The 21,145-nt window shown below is 34.6% G+C and overlaps 1 protein-coding gene across 2 annotated transcripts in view; it reads right to left on the bottom strand.

The window, feature by feature from the left end:
- Nucleotides 1–388: 388 nt before the first annotated feature.
- LOC143918416 (nucleoredoxin-like) overlaps nucleotides 389–21,145 on the bottom strand; it is a 101,335-nt gene continuing 80,578 nt past the window's right edge. For both annotated transcript variants that reach the window (XM_077440337.1, XM_077440336.1), the window contains exons 6-8: nucleotides 5,035–5,227; nucleotides 4,347–4,437; nucleotides 389–1,264 (exon numbers count right to left, since the gene is read on the bottom strand). In XM_077440337.1, coding sequence (XP_077296463.1) covers nucleotides 807–1,264; nucleotides 4,347–4,437; nucleotides 5,035–5,227 — 742 coding nt within the window. In that variant the 3' untranslated portion in view covers nucleotides 389–806. The remainder of the gene's footprint in view (nucleotides 1,265–4,346; nucleotides 4,438–5,034; nucleotides 5,228–21,145) is intronic.

Below are 21,145 nucleotides of genomic sequence, written 5' to 3'. Positions count from 1 at the left end.
TTAAGTAATTAAGAATGTACAAAACTGTGAAGTAGGTGCGTCCCAGGTATAGAGGATTATAATGTTTCGTAGACTGTGTAAATATAACTATGAGTATTTTCAAACGTGTTTATTACGATTATTTTTCACCATCGTAATGGCGGACGTCATTTCCACATGTATTAATGACCAAACCGAGCAAAGTGGCAAAGTTTGAAAACCATCAGATAAGTACCCAAATTTCTTCCGACTATAAATCGTAAGTGAAAGTAAGAAGAAGTTAGTAAAAATAGAAGTTGTATTAAATTAGCTAACAAGCTAAAATTATATAAATAACTAACGTATATAAAAGTAAAATATTATTTAATTGGGTATAAGGATTGATAGGAATATTTAAGAAACAATGGATAAAATTTTGTATAAAACTTTATTTCATATTTGACTTCTAATTTTTTCTAAAGGTTTTTCTACTGAACATGTTTAAAAAAAATAATAAGAAAAATTACACACTGATCATCTTTTTCATTGCAATTTAGTTATATAATAATAATAATAATCAAACAATGATACTTATTTATTTAATACTGTGTGCTGATTTTTGTGCGTGTAAAAATAATCTCCGGATAACTTTACAAATTTAAAATACATTTAAATCGAATTACATATGTTAACATCTCGGCTATCACTAAACTATCTAGCTTACTCTATTATTCACAATACTGTCATATTACAGAATCTATAATATAATCCTAGGAATAATTTCAATAAGTACAAAGTACCGAATAAGTATTGTCCTACAAATTACGAAGTAAACTCTCCAACGCGATTCAATCACAGTCATCTGTAAGATTGTCGTCCGTGAACGACCTGAACGTTTGAAACTCCAACTGCCCGCTCAGATAGTTGTCGAGGAAATTTTGCACAGAGTCTGTGGTTATTTCCGCGCCGTATTGCATGATAGACAGGCGATTTTTCGAAAAGTCGATAGCCGTCAGCAACGGAACCGCATCGTCGAGGCCGACATGCTCTCGCAACATATCCGAAGCCTCCGTGTCGATGGCTATCAAAAATTGAAGGTATTTATTTTTTCTTTTATTCGGTGGACCACTGGAATGCGTCTTGTCACTAGTGGATGTGAATGTGTACTCAAAATCGATGGTCTCCTCGTCCGGGGATATCTGGTACGGATAGAAACCGGGGTGTTGCATGCTGTATTCTTCATAATAAGACTCGGCCGCCGGAAGTAAGACTGATTCTGCGAATTGCAGCTCACTATCTTCACCATCTGAAATGAAAATATTATATCATTTAATATATTATAACATGTCAATAACACTGTTCGACACGAAAAATGGTTCAGAGACGAGATATGACTATCAATCCACAAGAATAGTAATAATTCTCATATAAAGACAATTTAATATATTATCCCTATTAATTCAATTCAGATTCGTGTAAATACGAGTAAATACTAATACGAGTTTTTTGCTCGAAATTTTAGCACTTTAAAATTAAACCTTTTAAACGAAAACAAAAAATAGTGTGGCCAGAGCACTATCCCAATAAACATGTTTCAATAGAAAATACTCAATTTAAAATAGTATTTATTTATTTATTTATTCTAAACAGACCATTGTGGCATAACAGGAATTCCTAAAGCCCCACAATGGTCAAAAAATATAACACAAAAAAATTAAACAAAATAACAATTAAACATAAACATAAATACATCCATACATAAACATAAAAAATAGCATTTAATAATAACAGATAAAGTAAAAATATCAAATAAAATATAGCATAAGGAATGACTTGCACCTACAGCCAGTTTCAATAAATATGTAAGAAACAACTACAAATACAAAACATCCCTGTAAGGCCCAAATGGAAGAGAGTTAATCAAAATTTCACTCATAAATCACAATCAATCATGAAAACAATGATGAGCGCAGACTACCAGATAAATGGATTAGAGTAATTTCCGACAATTTACGCTCACTAAGGTGGAAAATATCACATTCAGTCTCGGCAGCAACGATTTCATTAAGAAGTCGAATAGCTCTTGGAATAGGAGCCATTCGAAAAAGGACTGTGCGGGCAGGAGGTACAGCCAGCAAATGATGATGTCTACCACGCACATAGTTATTGTTACGTATACTAAAAAGAGCCGCCGAGTAGTTGCAATCGGATTAGGCCGGGTAGCATCCCAGAGACCGTGCGACCGTGATAATTGGTTTCGAGGATCATCTGCAAACTAAGTGCTGTCGGCTAAACAATGATTGCACTTAGCGGCGATAGCGATACTCGGTCTCGTGGAGTTCTCAGAAGTGACCGTTACCTTGGTACCGTGGGACCGAGTGTCGTGGGAATACGTGACTAACAATAGGCAAACAAATTAGACGTCGAAGATGTTCTGAGAGATCTATCCTTTATAAGGCGATACTTAGGCGATATCAAGGCATTCTGGACTGAGCACTGCCAGTGCGTGTATCTCCTTAATCATCAATAAATGCTGTAAGACGACTTTGGCCTTTTACCTGGGTCCTCCACCCACCCCTACGCAACAGTATTAACAGTGGGAAAGAATCCCAAGTGAAAATACGTACTTTTGAATTTTGATTTGAACTGGACGACTACTTAGAGAGATTTGAAAGCTGAAAAGTACTACAAATGAAAGATAAAATACCCAATTATAGTTTCCCATATTCATTTTGAACAGAAAATTGTCAAATTTTGAGACATCGACCGAACAACACCAAGATATAGAAAAATCGCGCGATTTAAAAAACACACATATCTCCGAATCTTTTATTACCAGATTCGTGTTCACTGGGCATAGATCTATAAGAAAAGTCATATCTCGTCTCTGAACCAAAAAAAGTCGTCATTTGTCGAACATTGTAATTCGAATGCCAAACATGAATTGAATAAATCAACAACATTTAATGTTGCATTGTTCTAATATGACTTGATTTGTATTGTACACGTATAGTAATAATGTGTAGTAACGCTACATTATATTGCAGCAAATCTGCTTCTTCAGAACACATACTTGGCTCGGCAGTGAAACTACATATAATATACCCACGCATAGACTGTGAAGATCTTCCTGACACCCCTCAGTGTCGGGACGTGTGAAGCTCAAAGCTCTCAAGAGTCAAGTTTCACTCGTTCGAAGAAGTCAAAAACCTTTTGGAACACTCGGTGGACAAAGTTCAGTTAATATTTCTGATGTAAATATATTCGTATGAAATTTATCTCTCAATAAATGTAAGATCTGTTTGGCAGGAGACATTGACGGTACAGTAAAATGAAGCTCGTTGATTATTATTTTAACCAGAGAAATGTTATGATAATAGAAGTGCCTTTATCAATGCTTTGCTTGTGTTAATAATACGCAGTACGTCTCCATAACTACGCTACAACGCACGGAATATAATCAAGGTCATCACATATTTACTACAGAAATTAAAGTTTTATTTTGATATAGATTTATTTACAATTTCAGTATATGGTGGTGTTGGGCGTTGGTGGCCAATCCGTTTCTTTTCTCAGTTGGCGGATTATTTTTATCCACTTTTTTTTGTATTTGTACGTCCTTGGGAACTCTTAAATTAACGTGTAATGTATAGTTTCAACAAAAATATGTATAATATAAAATAAACGATGTTTATATTAATTAAACTTAAATAATTGGTTATTAATATAATTGAGTATTCGGCGCCACCAAGATAAATCTTTTTACATTTATTTAAAAATAATTTTTACATTTATTTAAAAATAATTTTTACATTTATTTAAAAATAATTTTTACATTTATTTAAAAATAATTTTTACATTTGTCTGGTGCCACCCCTGAAATTGTATGTAGAATGTGGGCGACCGCCATGACACTTTTAAAAACTGTCAAACTACGATGTTAATTGAATAATATGTTACCTAAATGATCAATTTAACTTATAAAAATGTATCCCATGTTGTTTATTGTGTGTGTTTGAATGCATCGTGCAATTTTTAACGATACACTTGCCCATCTTACGAGTTATATAAACACACAGAGAAGTCTAGTTTTGTATGTGTTTTCGTCAATACAATTAAAAAAAAAATTTTTACTAGAAAACAAAAAAAAATACTGAAAAATGTTTCGAGTTTATGGAATTAATACTTAAAAAACCTTCGAGTGCGAAAGGTTAAAACATTAATACTTGGCGAAGTGCCGCAATGGTTTAAACACACTGTTCCGACATATAATGTGTTACCAACGTCATCAGTCATTGTACTCATGCATGCCAACTTAATCATTCATGCATGCATTTAGGTTATAAAACTAAATCCCACATAAATAAATATTCCAAAGAAATACGTACCAACAAATAGAACTATAGCGGGATGTTCCTGAAGTTTTGTCAGATAGCGTTCAGTCAAAATATTTACAGGTCCAGGTTTCCAAGGGAAATTCTAAAAATTTGAAAATTTATTATTAAAATTACAATCTTAAAAAAATATTACGGTAAAGCCGTTGTTTAGAAACTATAGGTATAATACACAGAAACAACACATACAATTTGACAAGGTCACATTTAATACTAAAATTACTAGAGGACGAATTTAAACATGATTATCTGTTGGTATAAAAAATATAAAAATAGTAGGTATTTTAATTGCTATTAAGAGACTATTATATTATAAAGTTCAAACAATACTGTAATCTTGCCACATTGATTACGTTTCATTAAATCAGAACCTACATACATATATTTAAGGGTAAACGGATTATTCCGAAAAAAGAGATCTCGCGCAAGTCACTAAAATCTCGATCACGGAACATCTGGCACTCGAGTTCTCGTTAGTACAATATTTCGCGTGTCTAACTTTCGATTGATAGAGTTTTTGGGTGCCAGATGTTCCGTGATCGAGATTTTAGCGACTTGCGCGAGATCGCTTTTTGCAGAATAATCACCGAACCATATTTAAGGCCTCATTCTATAGGTGCTTAAAATATACATGTATGTACATTTGTGAAGGAAGCAATTATACGATTCAGGATAATTTTACCAATCCATCGGGATCTCCAGCGATGTGGTGTCTAGCTTCGACAGGAACAGCTCCCCTACTCGTTAGCAGCCTCAAAGCAGGAATACCTTGAACTGCCAGAGCACCAGCCAATTCTTGTCTGGCTGAGCTTTGACTCCAGCCGACGCTCAACCAAGGCATGCTGCTTGCAGCTCGTGAATAAGACTCTTGACTCCTGATTAAAATTTAAAAAAATCATATTCATATGTATATAATGCACTCGTGTACACTAACTTATCAATGACAACACCATACAACAAAATAGATTGAATTCTAAAATTCACAAAAATGTTGACTAATTTGGCCCTTATGAGTAAACTCCCACTGTTGATATTGTGGCCAAACTAGATAATACGATATTTCAAGACTGAATATATTGTAGCGTGGACGTGTAGAGGGATTTCCGAGATTGGAGTGAAAGACGCACTAAGTAGTGGCAGAGGTAGTTTATTATTCTTCAGGTAAGAATGAATCGCGGAACAGATCCGCCGAATATTTATACACAGCGTGTGCTCTCAGCGCGGAGAGATTATTTATTATTTATTAATACTTTTGGACCATTGTGGCATTACAGGAAGAACCTAATGCGCCACAATGGCCTACATTTAACAAAGATAATACAAGTAAAAAACAGAAAAATTAGAAAGTAGAAAACATGGTAAAATAAAATAATAATAAAAAAGTAACAAAAGGAAAATAACAATACAATTAAAATAGTACATAAAAATGTACAAAGGAGAAAGAAAAAGTAAAATAAATCAAACAAAATATGAATAAAAAATAAAATCAAAGCGAGGCCCAAATGGAAGAGAGTAGATTAAGATTCCACTCATACATCACATTCAAATTAAGAAAGTAATGATGAGCGCAGGTTAACAGATAAATATGTTAAAATAACATCCGATAATCTACGCTCCCCAAGGTGGAAAATATCACATTCAGGGACGGCAGCAACGATTTCATTGAGAAGTCGAATACCTCTTAGCATAGGAGCCATTCGAAAAAGAACTGTGCGAGCAGCAGGTACAACCATCAAATGATGATGTCTACCACGCACATAATTATTAGGGACATAAAGTCCCAACTGTTCCAGCAACAACGGGCATGACGTATTACCACGCAATAGCTGGAGAACGAAACGAATTAACGAGAAGTTTCTCCGAAGTTCAAGGGAATTATACCCAAGCATGCCCAAAAGGAAAGGAGTAGGATAGAGATATGGGTAGGACCCATACTCTTTCTTATAAAGAAAACGAAGAAATGCTTTTTGCACTTTTTCGATAATAAGAGAGTAGTTTGCTTCATGCGGATTCCACACAATCGCATTATACTCTAGCTTACTTCTAACAAGCGAGTTGAAAAGCAAGCGAGAAGACAAGGGGTTGGAGAATAATCTAGCATATCTCAAGACAAATCCAAGTCGACGAAAGGAAACGTCAGCGACTGTCATGATGTGGTCGAGATGATTTTATTGGTTGTTGTATACGGTTTATTCATACGGCGAGGTCTTTTGGGGGCGAACACGAGATCATATATGGGAGGAGTTTGGCATACTGGGAACGTGTCTATTTAACAGGCCTTCTAAATTTTAATCTTTTTGATTACGGATTCGGTCCAAATATTAGATCTTAACCATATATGTATATGATGAGAAAAATAATATAAAAGGGACCATTCTGAATCTTTGACACACACCCTACTTCAAATAATAATTCAGTTCGGGGGAAAAAATATTATTACTCGTATGTTACGCGGTCAGCTTCGACCGTCACGGGCAATAAACGCCAAACCCGGGCAGGGCCTGGCGATAACAGAAAAAAAGCATTAAACAGTCCCACCCTGTTTCGGGGCTATGCGCCCTCGCGTCATAAAAGTAATAAAAACCGCAACCTATTAATAAAGGAAAGCCACGGCATGTTGGAGAGAAAAAGCCCTTACACTGCGAATTTTACGATTCCTGCTTTTAGTGAGCATTACGACCCGGCTTCAAATCCAAAAAAGGGTTATCCCTTTTACACGCTCTCCCGTCATTTGTTCTTTTCATTGTTTACAACCTGCACGTGCTGTAGACTTGACACTGACGTATGTAAATTGCACGAGAAACGTCGAAAAAACATTTCCGCTTGTTTGAAGTCAGAATTAAGCTCATTACTCAATATTATATATGTATATATAAAACCGAAACGGATTCCGATTGGCTGTCGTCAAAGTCGTTCATGATTGGCTGTATTGTTCAAAGACGTTTGTGATTTGTCGGTCATTAAATAATATAATTTTTTTCGATTCGAATAATCATATATATAATATCGCTATTCTGTCTGTGTCTGTATGTCAGAGATAACGCTCGCCGTACTATATGTAGATATAATAGTCATTTCGATTCGACATACATACATACATATGTACGTCACGGCCAAAGCATATACGAAGATATAGCAACAAAAGAAAAAAACTTCTATATATACTAATTGTTACTAATGTTTCCTCTTGGCAGAGAATTTACCGCCATCTATTGAAAATTTATTTATTTAATTAATTAATTTTTCTATTGGTGTTGTATATTGTTTACATGTAGGTAGGTAGGTAGTTTTTACCTTTTTTATATTAAACAATTAAATATAAATATATTTAAAAGGTATTCGTGGGTATCGAACACATGAACGACGACACATTTATTTTAATTTAATAACTTAATATGCCAATACCCATGCGATGATATGTCATCGGGTACAACACTAGTCTTACATATATATAAAATCGAAATGGCATCTGTAATTCGTATCTGATTGGCTGGATTGGTCAAAGACGTTTGTCATCAAATAATAATGTAATTTTTTCGGTCAGTCATTAAATAATATACTTTTTTTCGATTTAAATAAATTTAAATAAAACGAAAATTTCTTTAATGGTTTTCATTTCATTTCCATTTATCGAGCGAAGCCGGGTAGCACAACTACATAGTTGTAACATACATAAGTATAAGTGTATATGTTTAGTATATATTTTGTTGCTTGTTTGTAATATTATGCCAACAGTGTGAACCTTTAAAGCCTTCAATTGAGACCAGCAATCCCCGAAGAATTGAGCCAATTAAGTTAATATTCACGAGACAACCCCTGTAAAATATCTTACATTTAAACTAGATATGAGGTAACGATGACAATCTTCGACAGCCTTTTTATTAAAATTGCGAGTAAGATTTTTTTATTTAAAACTAGCGAATTGCCCACACTATGAAAAAGAGCTTTCAAAAAAAGTCCACGATATAATTTCGTGTTTCTTATTTGAAAAGTATTAGCTATGTTTTCACTTGTTCATTTTTTTGTCGGAAGGGAGGCTCGATCGAGCCGCTTATTCCTGTGGTTGGCTTCTCTTTGCGATGCTAATAGTATTGCCGTGCCCTGAATTGACTTTTACCGGATGAAATACTCCGACATATACTGCCTGGTTATAAAGAATAAGGACAAATTTATAAGTTTCAAAACAAATTATAATTAAAACGTTCAGACAAAATCTGTGAAAAATCCAAAAAACAAAATGGCCGCCATGCAATCAAGACTTTGAAGTTGAGCCACAGTGAAAAAAGGTAAAGAAAAACCGGGAAATTCCATTAGATCAAAGTCAAAACTTTCACAGAGTGGGTATTAGGTATACGCGGTACAAAGCGAAGGAAAAAAAACATTAGTTTTCCTTTGTTGAAAATTCGTCAGCCGAAAATCCATGACCGTGTCGCGAAAATCTTATCAAATAAAGGAGATTTTCCGAAGCGTGACCACCGGAAACACGAACAAGTTTAATTACACACCATTCCCTGGCATAATCCTCAATGGATTTAACGAGGACACGTCATCACAACCCACTAGAGATGCAATCACTGATATTTTCAAGTCTAGCCAACATCAGAATCAACGTTTGTAATTACTGACACACGTCACAGGAAAAGCTCTCAGAGGTAGAGAAAATTAGTGGGGTAAAAGGGGGGGTGGTGAGGAGCAAAGGCACGGGAGGTAAAAGGTCCATTTATGTAATCGGAGTAGGGGTGTCAAACCGACGCCTATTAAATTTCAAACTTGGCCAAAGAGAGTGGTTAATTCCGAGGAAGTTTTGTGTGTAAACAAGTCGAAAGTTTTCCTCGCGTTTACCAAATTGACGCGTCAAATTAGGAAATCCTTTTTGGGAAGATTTTGACGCGGCGTATAATGCTGTTATGCATTTACTTTTTACTTTATGTTAGGGGCATTCAAAAGTTCCCGAAATGTGTATATAAAAGGGTAGCAAATTGAATTAAGCGCTCTGTTTATCACATGTGTTCCATTTAAGTTCAAACACATTCAATCAGTGGCGTAAACTAGTTGTTAGCATATTGTGCTTTCGAGCAGAGTGGTCACGGGTTCGAGTCCCACTAGAGCCCCGCTGCTGGTCAGACCTTGGTTTGTGACTCCAGCTCGATCGTTTCTAATCGGAGTTTGGCAATTTTTCCGATTTTCATTGAAACGGTTCCTGTAAAATTGGCATCTCTTTTGCTCTGAATCTCGAGCTATTCAGCGTCTTAACGTTCGTCAATTTAATTATAAAATTTCTCCATAGATGTCACGATCTTTGTATGAATTCGCATTGTATAAAATGCTCATGTAAATTTTATTGTATCTGTTTAAGTGCACGCGTCACTTTGGAGCGATCTGTAAAGGCGAGTGTTCATGTTCTATGAAATAAAATAAAATTAAATTTCCGGTTGAAATATGTGGTCTTTAATATGTAAATATGTATTTAGATACTACAGAAGTAAAAATTTCTGAAGAAAAATCTACATACATAGATAAGATGTAAGATTTGTGAGGCAATTTTTAAAGAAAAGGTAGTGGGAAGGAGTGGGGTTGGTGGGAAGCGTTCCCCATCGTTCTATTAGTTTCATGCAATGTTTCAGCGTTGCATTTTTGTTTCACGTTAGCCAGCAAAATAGCTCGGTGGTTTCGTTAATGCTAACTACCGAAAGGTTCAAGCCCTGGGTTGACCTTGATTGAAAAGAATTTAGTAACCTCGGTTGACCTCGATTGAAAAGTATTTCTGTAGTATTGATTGTCTGACTTAAATATTAATGACTCCAAGTCGATCGTTTCCTAACAGTGTTTGCCAATTTATCTGATTTCATTGTTAAAACGATTCCTCATCAACTTAACAAAAACCATCCTACTCACTATGTCACGATATTTGAATATGATCTCAAAAAAATCTTATACAAATTTCTAAGTATAATACTGTAGCGTGGAAACATGAGAGAGACATCCACTGCCTAAGTGAATTCGTGGATGAACAATAGAGATCCCGGATTAGGCTAATATGACTCAAAATGTGCCCGAACAAAGAATACACTGGAGTTCTCACAGACCTGGACGAGAGCGTGCAAACTAAATAATAGTCTCCCTAGGGTAAAACTTAAGGTTTAAGCCTAGACAATAAACACATTCATGGATTGGGGAAGCTGTGCTGTGCAACTTGTCTTTTATAAGGAGGTACACACACTGAGTGGGAGTTCCGTGTGGACCTCTGGGATTTTTGAATAAATGCTTTGAATCGACTTTGGCATTTAATTTTGATCCCATCCCTACGCAACAATACCATACAAACCGCTCAGGGGCAACCCATATTGGCATCATGGGAAAATTATTTTTTTTATTAAAAAACTATTCGTTTACAGAACTGCCCGTAAAGAAGTTTTACTTCTGAAAGCTTGCTTAGATTAAGATTATCTATTTAAATGTGTGAACTATGATATTATTATCACTTCTCTTGAGGATATAATTGATATCTTTTAGGTTTTATTATGCGGATTACTTATTTTTTGAAGATTTTTGTGGGTAGTAAAAAACAACAGACAGTATTCACAGTATGGATATTTACTTCAGAATAATCTACGAGTGAAGTAAAAATATATAAGAGAGATAAAGAGAGCCTATAATGCGAGAAGGTGGCAAAAAGGGAAAAACGATCGGAAGAGTGTGGATAAATACCGCAACTTTCTTATAGTGACCGAGAACGATAATGGGGTATTTTAAAACGCGTCAATTCCGATTATTTTTCACCATCGTAATGGCGGATTTGATTTCCACATATATGTATTGATGACCAAACCGAGCAAAATGGCAAAGTTTGATATGATCGGATAAGAACCCAAATTTCGTCACACGAAAAAATCGAAAGCGAGCTAAGAAGACGCTAGTAACTAGTAATAAAAATTGACGATCTCCGCAGATTGATTTTCTCTCGACCCTCACTAAAATGTGGTTTTCTTTGATGCAAGGTTCTGTGAAAGCCTTAAGCTTTTTATATTTATATTATAAGGCTTTTCTAACTTAGGATTTTGATTATAGCGTATACTTCAAGTTTCAAATCCCAAATGTTGCAGCTCAAATTAATTAATTATAAATATAGCATTATATTTACAGATCATACTTTTCGGGGAGCTTTTTAAACGTGCTGCGTACAATGTGTGAAATTGAGTTTTGAACTTTATGTAGGTGTATTTTTTTAGCTTAAATGGATACAAAAAACTAAAAGTTACAGGACGCCTGCTTCTACGGTGTATCACAAGGGCTTATGGGGGAAGGAAAGGGGTTTATGTGAAGCGTGAACCGGGGGCTTAATGAGAGGTGTCGCAATGGAGAAAGGAAAAAAAGATAACGTACCGTTCCCTACACATATATAAATTTATATTCCATAAATAATAGGGATAGTGTCTGTGCTACATATACTTTGATATTGATAAAAATATATGACAAAACGTACACACGTAAATTTTTAGCCAATTATTATTTTTTTAACAACCCAAAATATATTTATACATTTGCAGTTGATTGAAAGCAGTTCACATTTATTATGGAGTAAAAGTATGCATATGTATGTGTGTATATAGGAAAAGTGTGATAACATGGAGATAGAATATTGAAACTAAAATGCAACTACCGCTAAAATTCAAGAGCGATGTAAGCAGTTTTGGAAACAGTTGATAGTCGAATATATGTACATATACAATGTATAGTTAAAATTCAAGAGCTTTTTGCTATATATTTTATGAGAATATTCTATTTGACGGTTCAACCATGATGGCTACTATTATTGAGTAGTGTTGTACCCGATGACATATCATCGCATAGGTATATTAAATTACACTGTTCGACAAATGACGACTTTTAAAATGTTTCAGAGACGGGATATGACTTTTCTTATAGATCTATGCCCAGTAAACACGAATCTGGCAATAAAAAGTGTTGATTGGCTCGAGATTCGGAGATATATGTGTTTTTTAAATCGCGCGATTTTTCTATATCTTGGTGTTGTTCGGTCGATTTCTCAAAATCTGTTAATTTTCTGTTCAAAATGAATATTGGAATCTACAGTCGGGTATTTTATCTTTCATTTGTAGTACTTTTCAGCTTTCAAATCTCTCTAAGTAGTCGTCCAGTTCAAATCAAAAGTCAAAATTACGTATTTTCACTTGGGATTTTTTCCCACTGTTAATACTTATTAACAGTGGGAAAAAATATATATTATATTGAGTATTTTCTATTGAAAAATGTTTATTAGGATAGTGTTCTGACCACACTATTTTTTATTTTCGTTTAAAAGGGTTAACTGGAAATGTGCTGAACTTTAAATCGGTAAAATTGCGACCAAAAAGCTCGTACTAGTGTTTACTGGTATTTACACGAATCTGAATTGAATTCATAGGGATAATGTATTGAATTATCTTTATATGAAAATTAAATAAAATTCCACTTAGAAAAATCATATTTCGACTTTTCTTGTGGATTAATAACAAAAATTCGTTTATTTTATCGTGGTAAGCCAGTTATCAATAGAATATACAATATCAGCTGGAGTCTATCTAGGTATACCGTGCCGTACGATTCAGTGCGCCTTAATGGTTTCTTATAAGAATAATACATTGAAAAATTCATGAAAAACCATCAACAGACTTGCATGGTTCGTGAAATAAGCATTTTTTTAACGATTTCATAAAATTAACAATTTACATACAAATTAGCCAGCAGTATGGCTCAGTGGCTGGGCATTTGTTGGTTGGGTTCGATCCCGATCGACCTGGATTGAAGAGAATTTATTCTGAGTATTTTCTGTAATGTTGCTGGTCAGACTTTGATATTTGTGACTCCAGATTGATCGTTTCCTATCAGAGTTTGAATTTTTCTGATATCATTGCTGAAACGGTTTCTGGTTAAATTGGCTAAAAACCTTCCTACCTACTATGTCACCACTCGGTCTCCGTGACGAGACAGAATGTTTAATTACAGAAAACGCAAATATCGGAAGGCAAAGATCGAAAATCGAAAGATCTTAAGTCGAAAGATCAAAAAAATGGTGCATGGTAAACGGTACATGAGGTACATGAGGAACAAGAGGAACAGGCTTTTCCTCCCGTATTAATGTGCGCGCGCAGAATGAGGGAGGAAAAGCATGTTCCTCTTGTTCCTGTTGTATCCTGCTCGCGCAAATCAAGTGAGTATGTACCGTTTACCACGCACCATTTTTTTTTGATCTTTCGACTGGACAGCAGCGCCTTGTCCATACAAACGTACTATACTTCTCCCTACCTCAATTATGGCACTAGAGAAATTATTTTTTAATATGCTATGGATATTCACCATTGGGGTGCATCTACATATCATTTTATTTTTTTTAATTAATTATTTTTTATAGGAGCTAGGAGCCGCCAAACATCTATAAAATCGCCTCTTTTTTACACCCACGAAAAGAGTCTAGCGTGGTTATTTAACGGTCGATTTTTTAAAAAATACGCCAATAGATGCACAGAAAATATCTTTCTCATACCGATGATGAATTTTTTTTAAAAATTGGTCCAGTTTTGGAGGAGAAAATAGTAGAATATGAACCCTCGATTTTGTCAATTTAAAACACGTTTTATCTGGTCAAAGCGCAACTGTCGCATTCACTCAATATATATATATATTAATATATATTTTCGCATTCACTCAATATATGTATACATACACTCAATATATATATCGAAGAAAGGAACGGTAACAAAATTAAGGTTTCGGGTGTACAGCCCTCTTAAGATCTTTGCCTTCCGATATTTGTGTTTTCTGTAATTTAACATTCTGTCTCGTCACGTAGACCCGTCACCACTACATGATTATATACATATACATACACTATGATTAATGTACAATAAAAATGTATGTTCAAATTCATAGATGTCTCGTTAATTTCGAGTTTTCAGTACCTCGTAATTCATCGATATATGTATGTAATAGAAATGCTGCATTATTTGTAATTGACCAGGAAGGTGCATTGGGGTTTACCTGTTAGGCCTTTCTGGTATATTTGTATATACATACAAATATGTATGATGTAAAATAAAATAAAATATAATAAATATGGAACGTTTAATAGTGTTTATGAATATTTCTAATTACGTTTCATAAAATTGATTGCTTCCGCAAGCAGCAGACGCATCCAAACCGAGACGATAATTCTGAACACTCCAAAACTTTCGTCGGCTTCCAACTATTCTAAGTACTTACAGCTCACTCCCCAAACTACACGATTGCACTCAGTATAATATTTCACTCTCGTCTGGATGTGATTTACGTATCTGCGGTTTACGATACAAAAGTGTATTCACATGGAAATGATTTGTTACGAAGAAAAAAAGCCCGAGGAAAGGGAAAACGCGCGGATGCAATACGACAGTAGGTGGGAAAAATGGAAATTTTCCGCAGAAGAAAAGAAAAATAAGGTTGTATCACATTATATATATGACGATGTCGGTAATTACGCTCGCGAGGAAAATCCAGAAGGGGAAAGAAAAGCAGTAAGTCATCCGAGGAACGATGTAAAGGACCACCCGCTATGCTAGGGACAAAAGGGCGACCCAATAAGCGATACGCGGTGACAGAGTTGCCTCCCTCCTTTTACGCGGTAAACATTAACCGTAAATAATGCCATTTTACCCTAAATATTTCTGGTTCATTTTTCATCATGGAGATAGCGCCGAATATTCCTTGAAGAATGTAACGGTGGTGATACAATTTCGATCGATTTTGTACTCAAGGTACTGTTTTGAAAACTTCAGCTTTTTAAACTTAAGCACTTAAACAGATACAATAAAATCAATATATGAACATCCGCATTTTATACAATGCGAATTCATACATAAATCCACTTTCTGCTGCATTTTATAATCAAATAGGCGAACCTCAAGACGGTAAATAGCTTATGATTCAGAGCAAAACAGATAGGAAAGGAGATGCCAATTTTACAGGAACCGTTTCAATGAAAATCAGAAAAATTAGCAAACTCTGATAAGACTTGGAGTCACAAACCAAGGTCTGGCCAGCAGCGGGACTCTAGTGGGACTTGAACCCGTGACCACTCTGCTCAAAAGCATAGTATGCTAACCACTAGTACACGCTACTGGTTAATATTAATTTGGTTACCATCAGTGGTGTGCGGTGAAATTCTCTCTCTTTTTGTCGTACAGCCTTACTTAATGAGCACGGGCAGGATACAAGAGGAACAGCCTGTTCCTCTTGTATCCTGCTCGCGCAAATTAAGTAAGGCTGTACGACAAAAAGAGAGAAAATTTTACCGCACGCCATTGGTTACCATATATGTAAATCAACCGACACCCACTTCTTGTGTGAAATTAATGTATTCCCAATAGTCGAGGGAACAAAAATTAAATTTTATAATAATTTATTCAAAAACATCCTACATATGTTAACGAGTTGAAAACAACAACAAAAAAATCGATCGATTCGTACAGAGAAATGTAAGTCACACTGACAGTGGAGCTTGGGGTATTTGGCCATAACAAGCATATCGAATCACCATTATAATATAAACATTTTAACATTCAATATAAAACCTATGAGTGAATTGTGATAATGAGAGCCTATGATGCAAATTATATAAGATATAGTTTAAACATATGTAGTATAAATATAGTTAAGTGTGAAAAATATATAGTTTAAACAATTAAATTCTGACCGAACGAGAGGGTGGCGGAAAGGTAAATATACATATAAGTCTACTTACCAGTAAAAGTCAAGATAGTCAAAATTGTAGCATTTTTAAACGTGTCTATTACGATTATTTTTCACCATCGAACTATCAGAAACGATTTAAATTTCAATCGTTGACCAAACCACACAAAATGGCAAAGTTTCAAAACACAGATTACCTAAACACAATCTGCTTTAGAGAGTCTTTAATTAATATAATGTATTAGATTTATTATGTGATTTATAAGAATTTTAAATAGGTTTTTGAGCTCTTTTTCTTATTATGCTGTACAATAACATTAGAATATTATAATACTATGATTACTAACAAAATTAAATTAAAATTTTAAAATAGAAAATGATGAGTAGATCATTAGCTATAGAAAATAGATATTAGATGTATTGTGAACATAATTTAGTAATAATAAAAAGCATTTAAAAATCAAAATGTATGCCGTCAATCAAGTTGAGCCGGTGGACTCACGCGCGGTCTACTCGCGTAAGTCAGCCTCCCCCTCATAGCATAACATCACACACATCTTACACCGAAAAGAACTTTGAAATGCATGAAATTTCAGCACACCTTGAATGCTATGAAGCTGACCCTTAACTGGTACAACGCTTATCTCCTACTTCCCCAAACGTAGTCAGCATTCGATGAAGTTCGACGAAAATACTGAGCCACAAATTTTGAAATTGGTTATACGAATCAAAATATCCGGAAAATCTACTTTGAATGCGTTTTTTTCACTCTATTAAAATACCTTTTCATGTAAATGTGATGGAGGTTGCAGGTTGCTGGGCTTTTATAAAAACGACCTGAAAACGGTTGGGAAACGCAAAATCCCAAGCCATTGGAGTTAAATCTGCCGATATAAACGAGCCATTACATACTCGACGACCAGCTCGAGCAGCGGAATGAGGTTAAGGGGGATTATTACGTCAACGCTTAAACTGTCAATAACGGGGTTCGGCAATAAGAAGTGGAAGTTGCGATAAAAATCAGCGAACGAGAGAAGGAACGAACGATCGACAACACAGTAATCGGATTACCGAACAAGACAAATCTGGCGGGGCTGACAAATGAGCTGCAATGTGCCGAAGACAAGATTGACAAGGATAAAGCGCCGAAAAGGGAAATATACCACCCCAGCCACCCACCACAACCCCCGTCCATACGGACCCACCCTCATATTCCATTTACTCGAGAAATGACTGACGAAAACCGACGAATTTTCGACCGTTTTGTTTACATAGGAAGCGTTCAAAAAGTTTATTAAGTTTAATTAATATTATTAATATTAATATTAAGTTTATACAAGACTAGTGTAGGGCCCGTTGATTTCAACGGGTGGTTTCGAAAAGAAATTGAAACTCGAATAAAAATAAAGTTAAAGATATGGAATCGACTGGTTTCGGAAAGACAAAGGCACAAAAAAATGAAAATTATGAAAAAAATGAAAAATATGAAAATAATGAAAAATATGAAAAAAATGAAAAAACTGAAAATAAAGAAAAAAAATGAAAAAAATGGAAATAATGAAAAAGATGAAAAATTTGAAAAAAATGAAAAAAAATGAAAAAAACTGAAAAAAACCGAAAAAACTGAAAATAATGAAAAATATGAAAATAATGAAAAATATGAAAAAAATGAAAAAAAAAATTTTTTTTCGATTGTCGACGAAAGCCGAAGTCGATTGTCGATTGTCGACGAAAGCCGAAGATACGCGAATGATTGGTTCCCCATACTTGTAAAGGGTAATCGAATATTATGTACGTAATTCAGAGCATTTTTTCTATCGAGACCGTAGTGTAGTGGTTAGCGTGAATGTTCTGAACGCGAGGACCCCAGCTCGATCCCGCGTTTTGGAATTAATTTTATTTTTCAAATATCGCTAAAATATAAGTTAATTTCAATAATTTCAATTAAAAATATATATTTAATTGTTTTATATGAAAAGAAAAAAAAAATGGTTCAAAACCTCGCTAAATGAAATTATTAAAATTACGTATTTTTATATGGCGAGAAGGAATATTTCAATTAATGTTTAAAAAAAAAAGGCGAAATGAAAAATTGGATTTGGCGTGATGTCCGAGACCCATTAGACTCATTATTGCTCATTAGACCCATATTCAGGCTATTTGTGGTGATCGGTTCGAGTCGTGACAAAGTCGTCTCGTCGAAAAATGAATTAATCGATTTTTATCGATTCGTTCATTATGTTCGGCGAGAGTTAGGACACACACACACCCACACACACACACCCACACACACACACACACACAGATTACCGTCTTTATATATATGATGAGAAGATTATATTATGAAAAAAGTAGCTCTTACAACTGTTTAATTGAGTTGTGAAGGGGCGGTAGAAAGCCGCGTTTAGATAGCTAGCTGTCATCGCTTCGATCTGACACAATATTCCGATGTAATTTTTAGTAAGTAAGATTTTAACTCTTCTGACATCGTCTTACTTAAATGTTATCTAAACCCCCCCCCCCCCCGTATGTCGGTCAAATATCAAAACGATCTAAAGAGTGGAAGTGTTTTAAAATCAGAGAGCAGTTAATAAAAAGCTTGTAATTATAGGCGTTTAAACAATAAAAATCTGTCAAAACGAGAGGGTGGCGGAAAGGAAATATATGAGGCTACTTACCATAAGACGTCAAGATGGTCAAAATTGTGGCATTTTCAAACGTGTTTATTACGATGATTTGTTACCATCTTATTGACGGAATTGATTTGAATATCAGTTGTTGATTAGATCGCGAAAAACGATAGGAAAAATGTAGGGTATAATATTATATAATATGTTGTCAGACCAATGAGCGAAGTGAAATATAAATGAAATATATAGAAGAGTTTTGTAAAAATTTCGATAAACGAAAAAGCGAAAGCAAGCTGATATGAGGCTTGTAAAAAATAAGGAAACAAATTGAAATTCTAACACAAAAATGTACATATCATACATAATCAGCAGCGTGGACTAGTTAGCATATTCTGCTTTCGAGCAGAATGGTCACGATTCGATTCCCACTAGTAGCTGCTGAACAGACCTTGGTTTGTGACTCCAGGTCGATGTTTTCCTATTAGAGTTTGCCAATTTTTCTGATTTTCATTGAAACGGTTCCTGTAAATTGACATTTATTTTCCAATCTCTCTTGCAAGTCTCAAGTTATTCAGCGTCTTGAGGTTTATATAACAAAAATTCTGCAAAAAAGCTCCATAGATGTGGATGATGTTTATATGAATTCACATTTTATAAATACTTGTATTGATTGTATTGATCGTATTGTATCTGTATTAGTACACACGTCCCTTTGGAGTGATCTGTAAAGGCGAGTATACTTGTTCGATTAAAATAAAAAAATATAGTATATATATGAATGTATGTATGTGGACCCACGCGTTAAGCCTTGCTAATAACCCGTTCAAACTAGGACACAATGCGTGCACGAAGACACAAGTCGTAGTGTACACGGGGGACAAGACACGCACGGATACACAAAGCAGGCACGAAGATAAAAAAAACGCGTACAAAGACACATTATGATGCAAATTGAATACAAGCACGCCAATCAATTAATTTTAAACCAAATTCTGTGAACTATTTGATCGCCCTACATACCTATCTACGAGACAGTCAATAAATCGGATTAGTTTCCGGAAAAACACGCGTATAATAAAAACTTCCGGACTCGTAGAGATTCCGGAGCGTAGATAAAACGTTTTTTTCTACTGGTCACATTGTGTACATGTTAGTATTATGGGTATAGGAAAATTGGGGATTTTATTCGTATGACCTCATTGTATTATATTCGTTTAACCTTTTCGCTCGGATATAATATAGCGCTTCCCACGTTGCGGTGATCGTATTATTAAAATATTTTAATTAAAACACCGGAGTGTACATTGTTATACAAATGAAGCTTTCATTGTTTGGTATCCAATGTTAATTTAAATTAAATTGACCATTAACATATTACGTAACTGACACTTTTCTCACCTAAATTATCCGAAAACTTTTGTTTTTCTTTTATTTATAATTAATCATAATAATATAACTACCTCTGAAACTTAAACTAATTAGGTTTAGAATTGTTTATTGAGTTTACAACAGCACGACTTGACTTTTGTAATTCATTCTACTTGAAAAATAGTCTCACGTGCCACGATTACAATGTTTTACATCGTTACGATCTATAAGATTTATGTTTTGTAATGTAATATAATTCATTAACAGAAGCAAATCGAAATTCTACCATACATATGTACATATCATACATAACCAGCAACGTGGACTGTATTTGTGAACTAAAAACGAATATTAAAGCTTGTAATATTAATTTTATATGAGATGCGAGTAAATTATAATGAAAAAATGAGCTCTTTCAACTGTTTAATTGAGTTGTGAAGGGACGGTAGAAAGCCGCGTTTGGATAGCAAGCTGTCATCGCTTAGATCTGACACAAGGTTTTGATGTAATTTTTAATAAGTTCGTTAATGATTTAACTCTTCTGATATTATCTTACTTAAGTGTCGGTAAAATATCAAAACGATCTAAACAGTGGAAGTATTTAAAAATCAGAGTGCAGCTAATAATAAAAAAGCGTTGAAAAGCAAATCTAAACTCTAACATACAGATGTACATATCATACATAACCAGCAGCGTGGACATACTAGACTTATATGTATATTTACCTTTCCGCCAGCCTCTCGTTCAGTCAGAATTTAATTGTTTAAACTATATCTTATATAATTTGCATCATAGGCTCTCATTATCTCTCATATATTTTTTTACTTCACTCATAGGTTTTATATTGAATGTTAAAATGTTTATATTATAATGGTGATTCGAAATGCTTGTTATGGCCAAATACCCCAAGCTCAACTGTCAGTGTGACGTTTGTGACTTACATCTCTCTGTACGAATCGGTCGATCTTTTTGTTGTTGTTTTCAACTCGTTGACATATGTAGGATGTTTTTGCATAAATTATTATAAAATTTTATTTTTGTTCCCTCGACTATTGGGAATACATTCATTTC

Source organism: Arctopsyche grandis, chromosome 10 (genome assembly GCF_051622035.1).
Source record: "Arctopsyche grandis isolate Sample6627 chromosome 10, ASM5162203v2, whole genome shotgun sequence".
Taxonomy (NCBI): Eukaryota; Metazoa; Arthropoda; class Insecta; order Trichoptera; family Hydropsychidae; genus Arctopsyche; species Arctopsyche grandis.
Note: the sequence above shows the minus strand (reverse complement) of the source record. Positions and strands in the feature narration are given on the sequence as shown.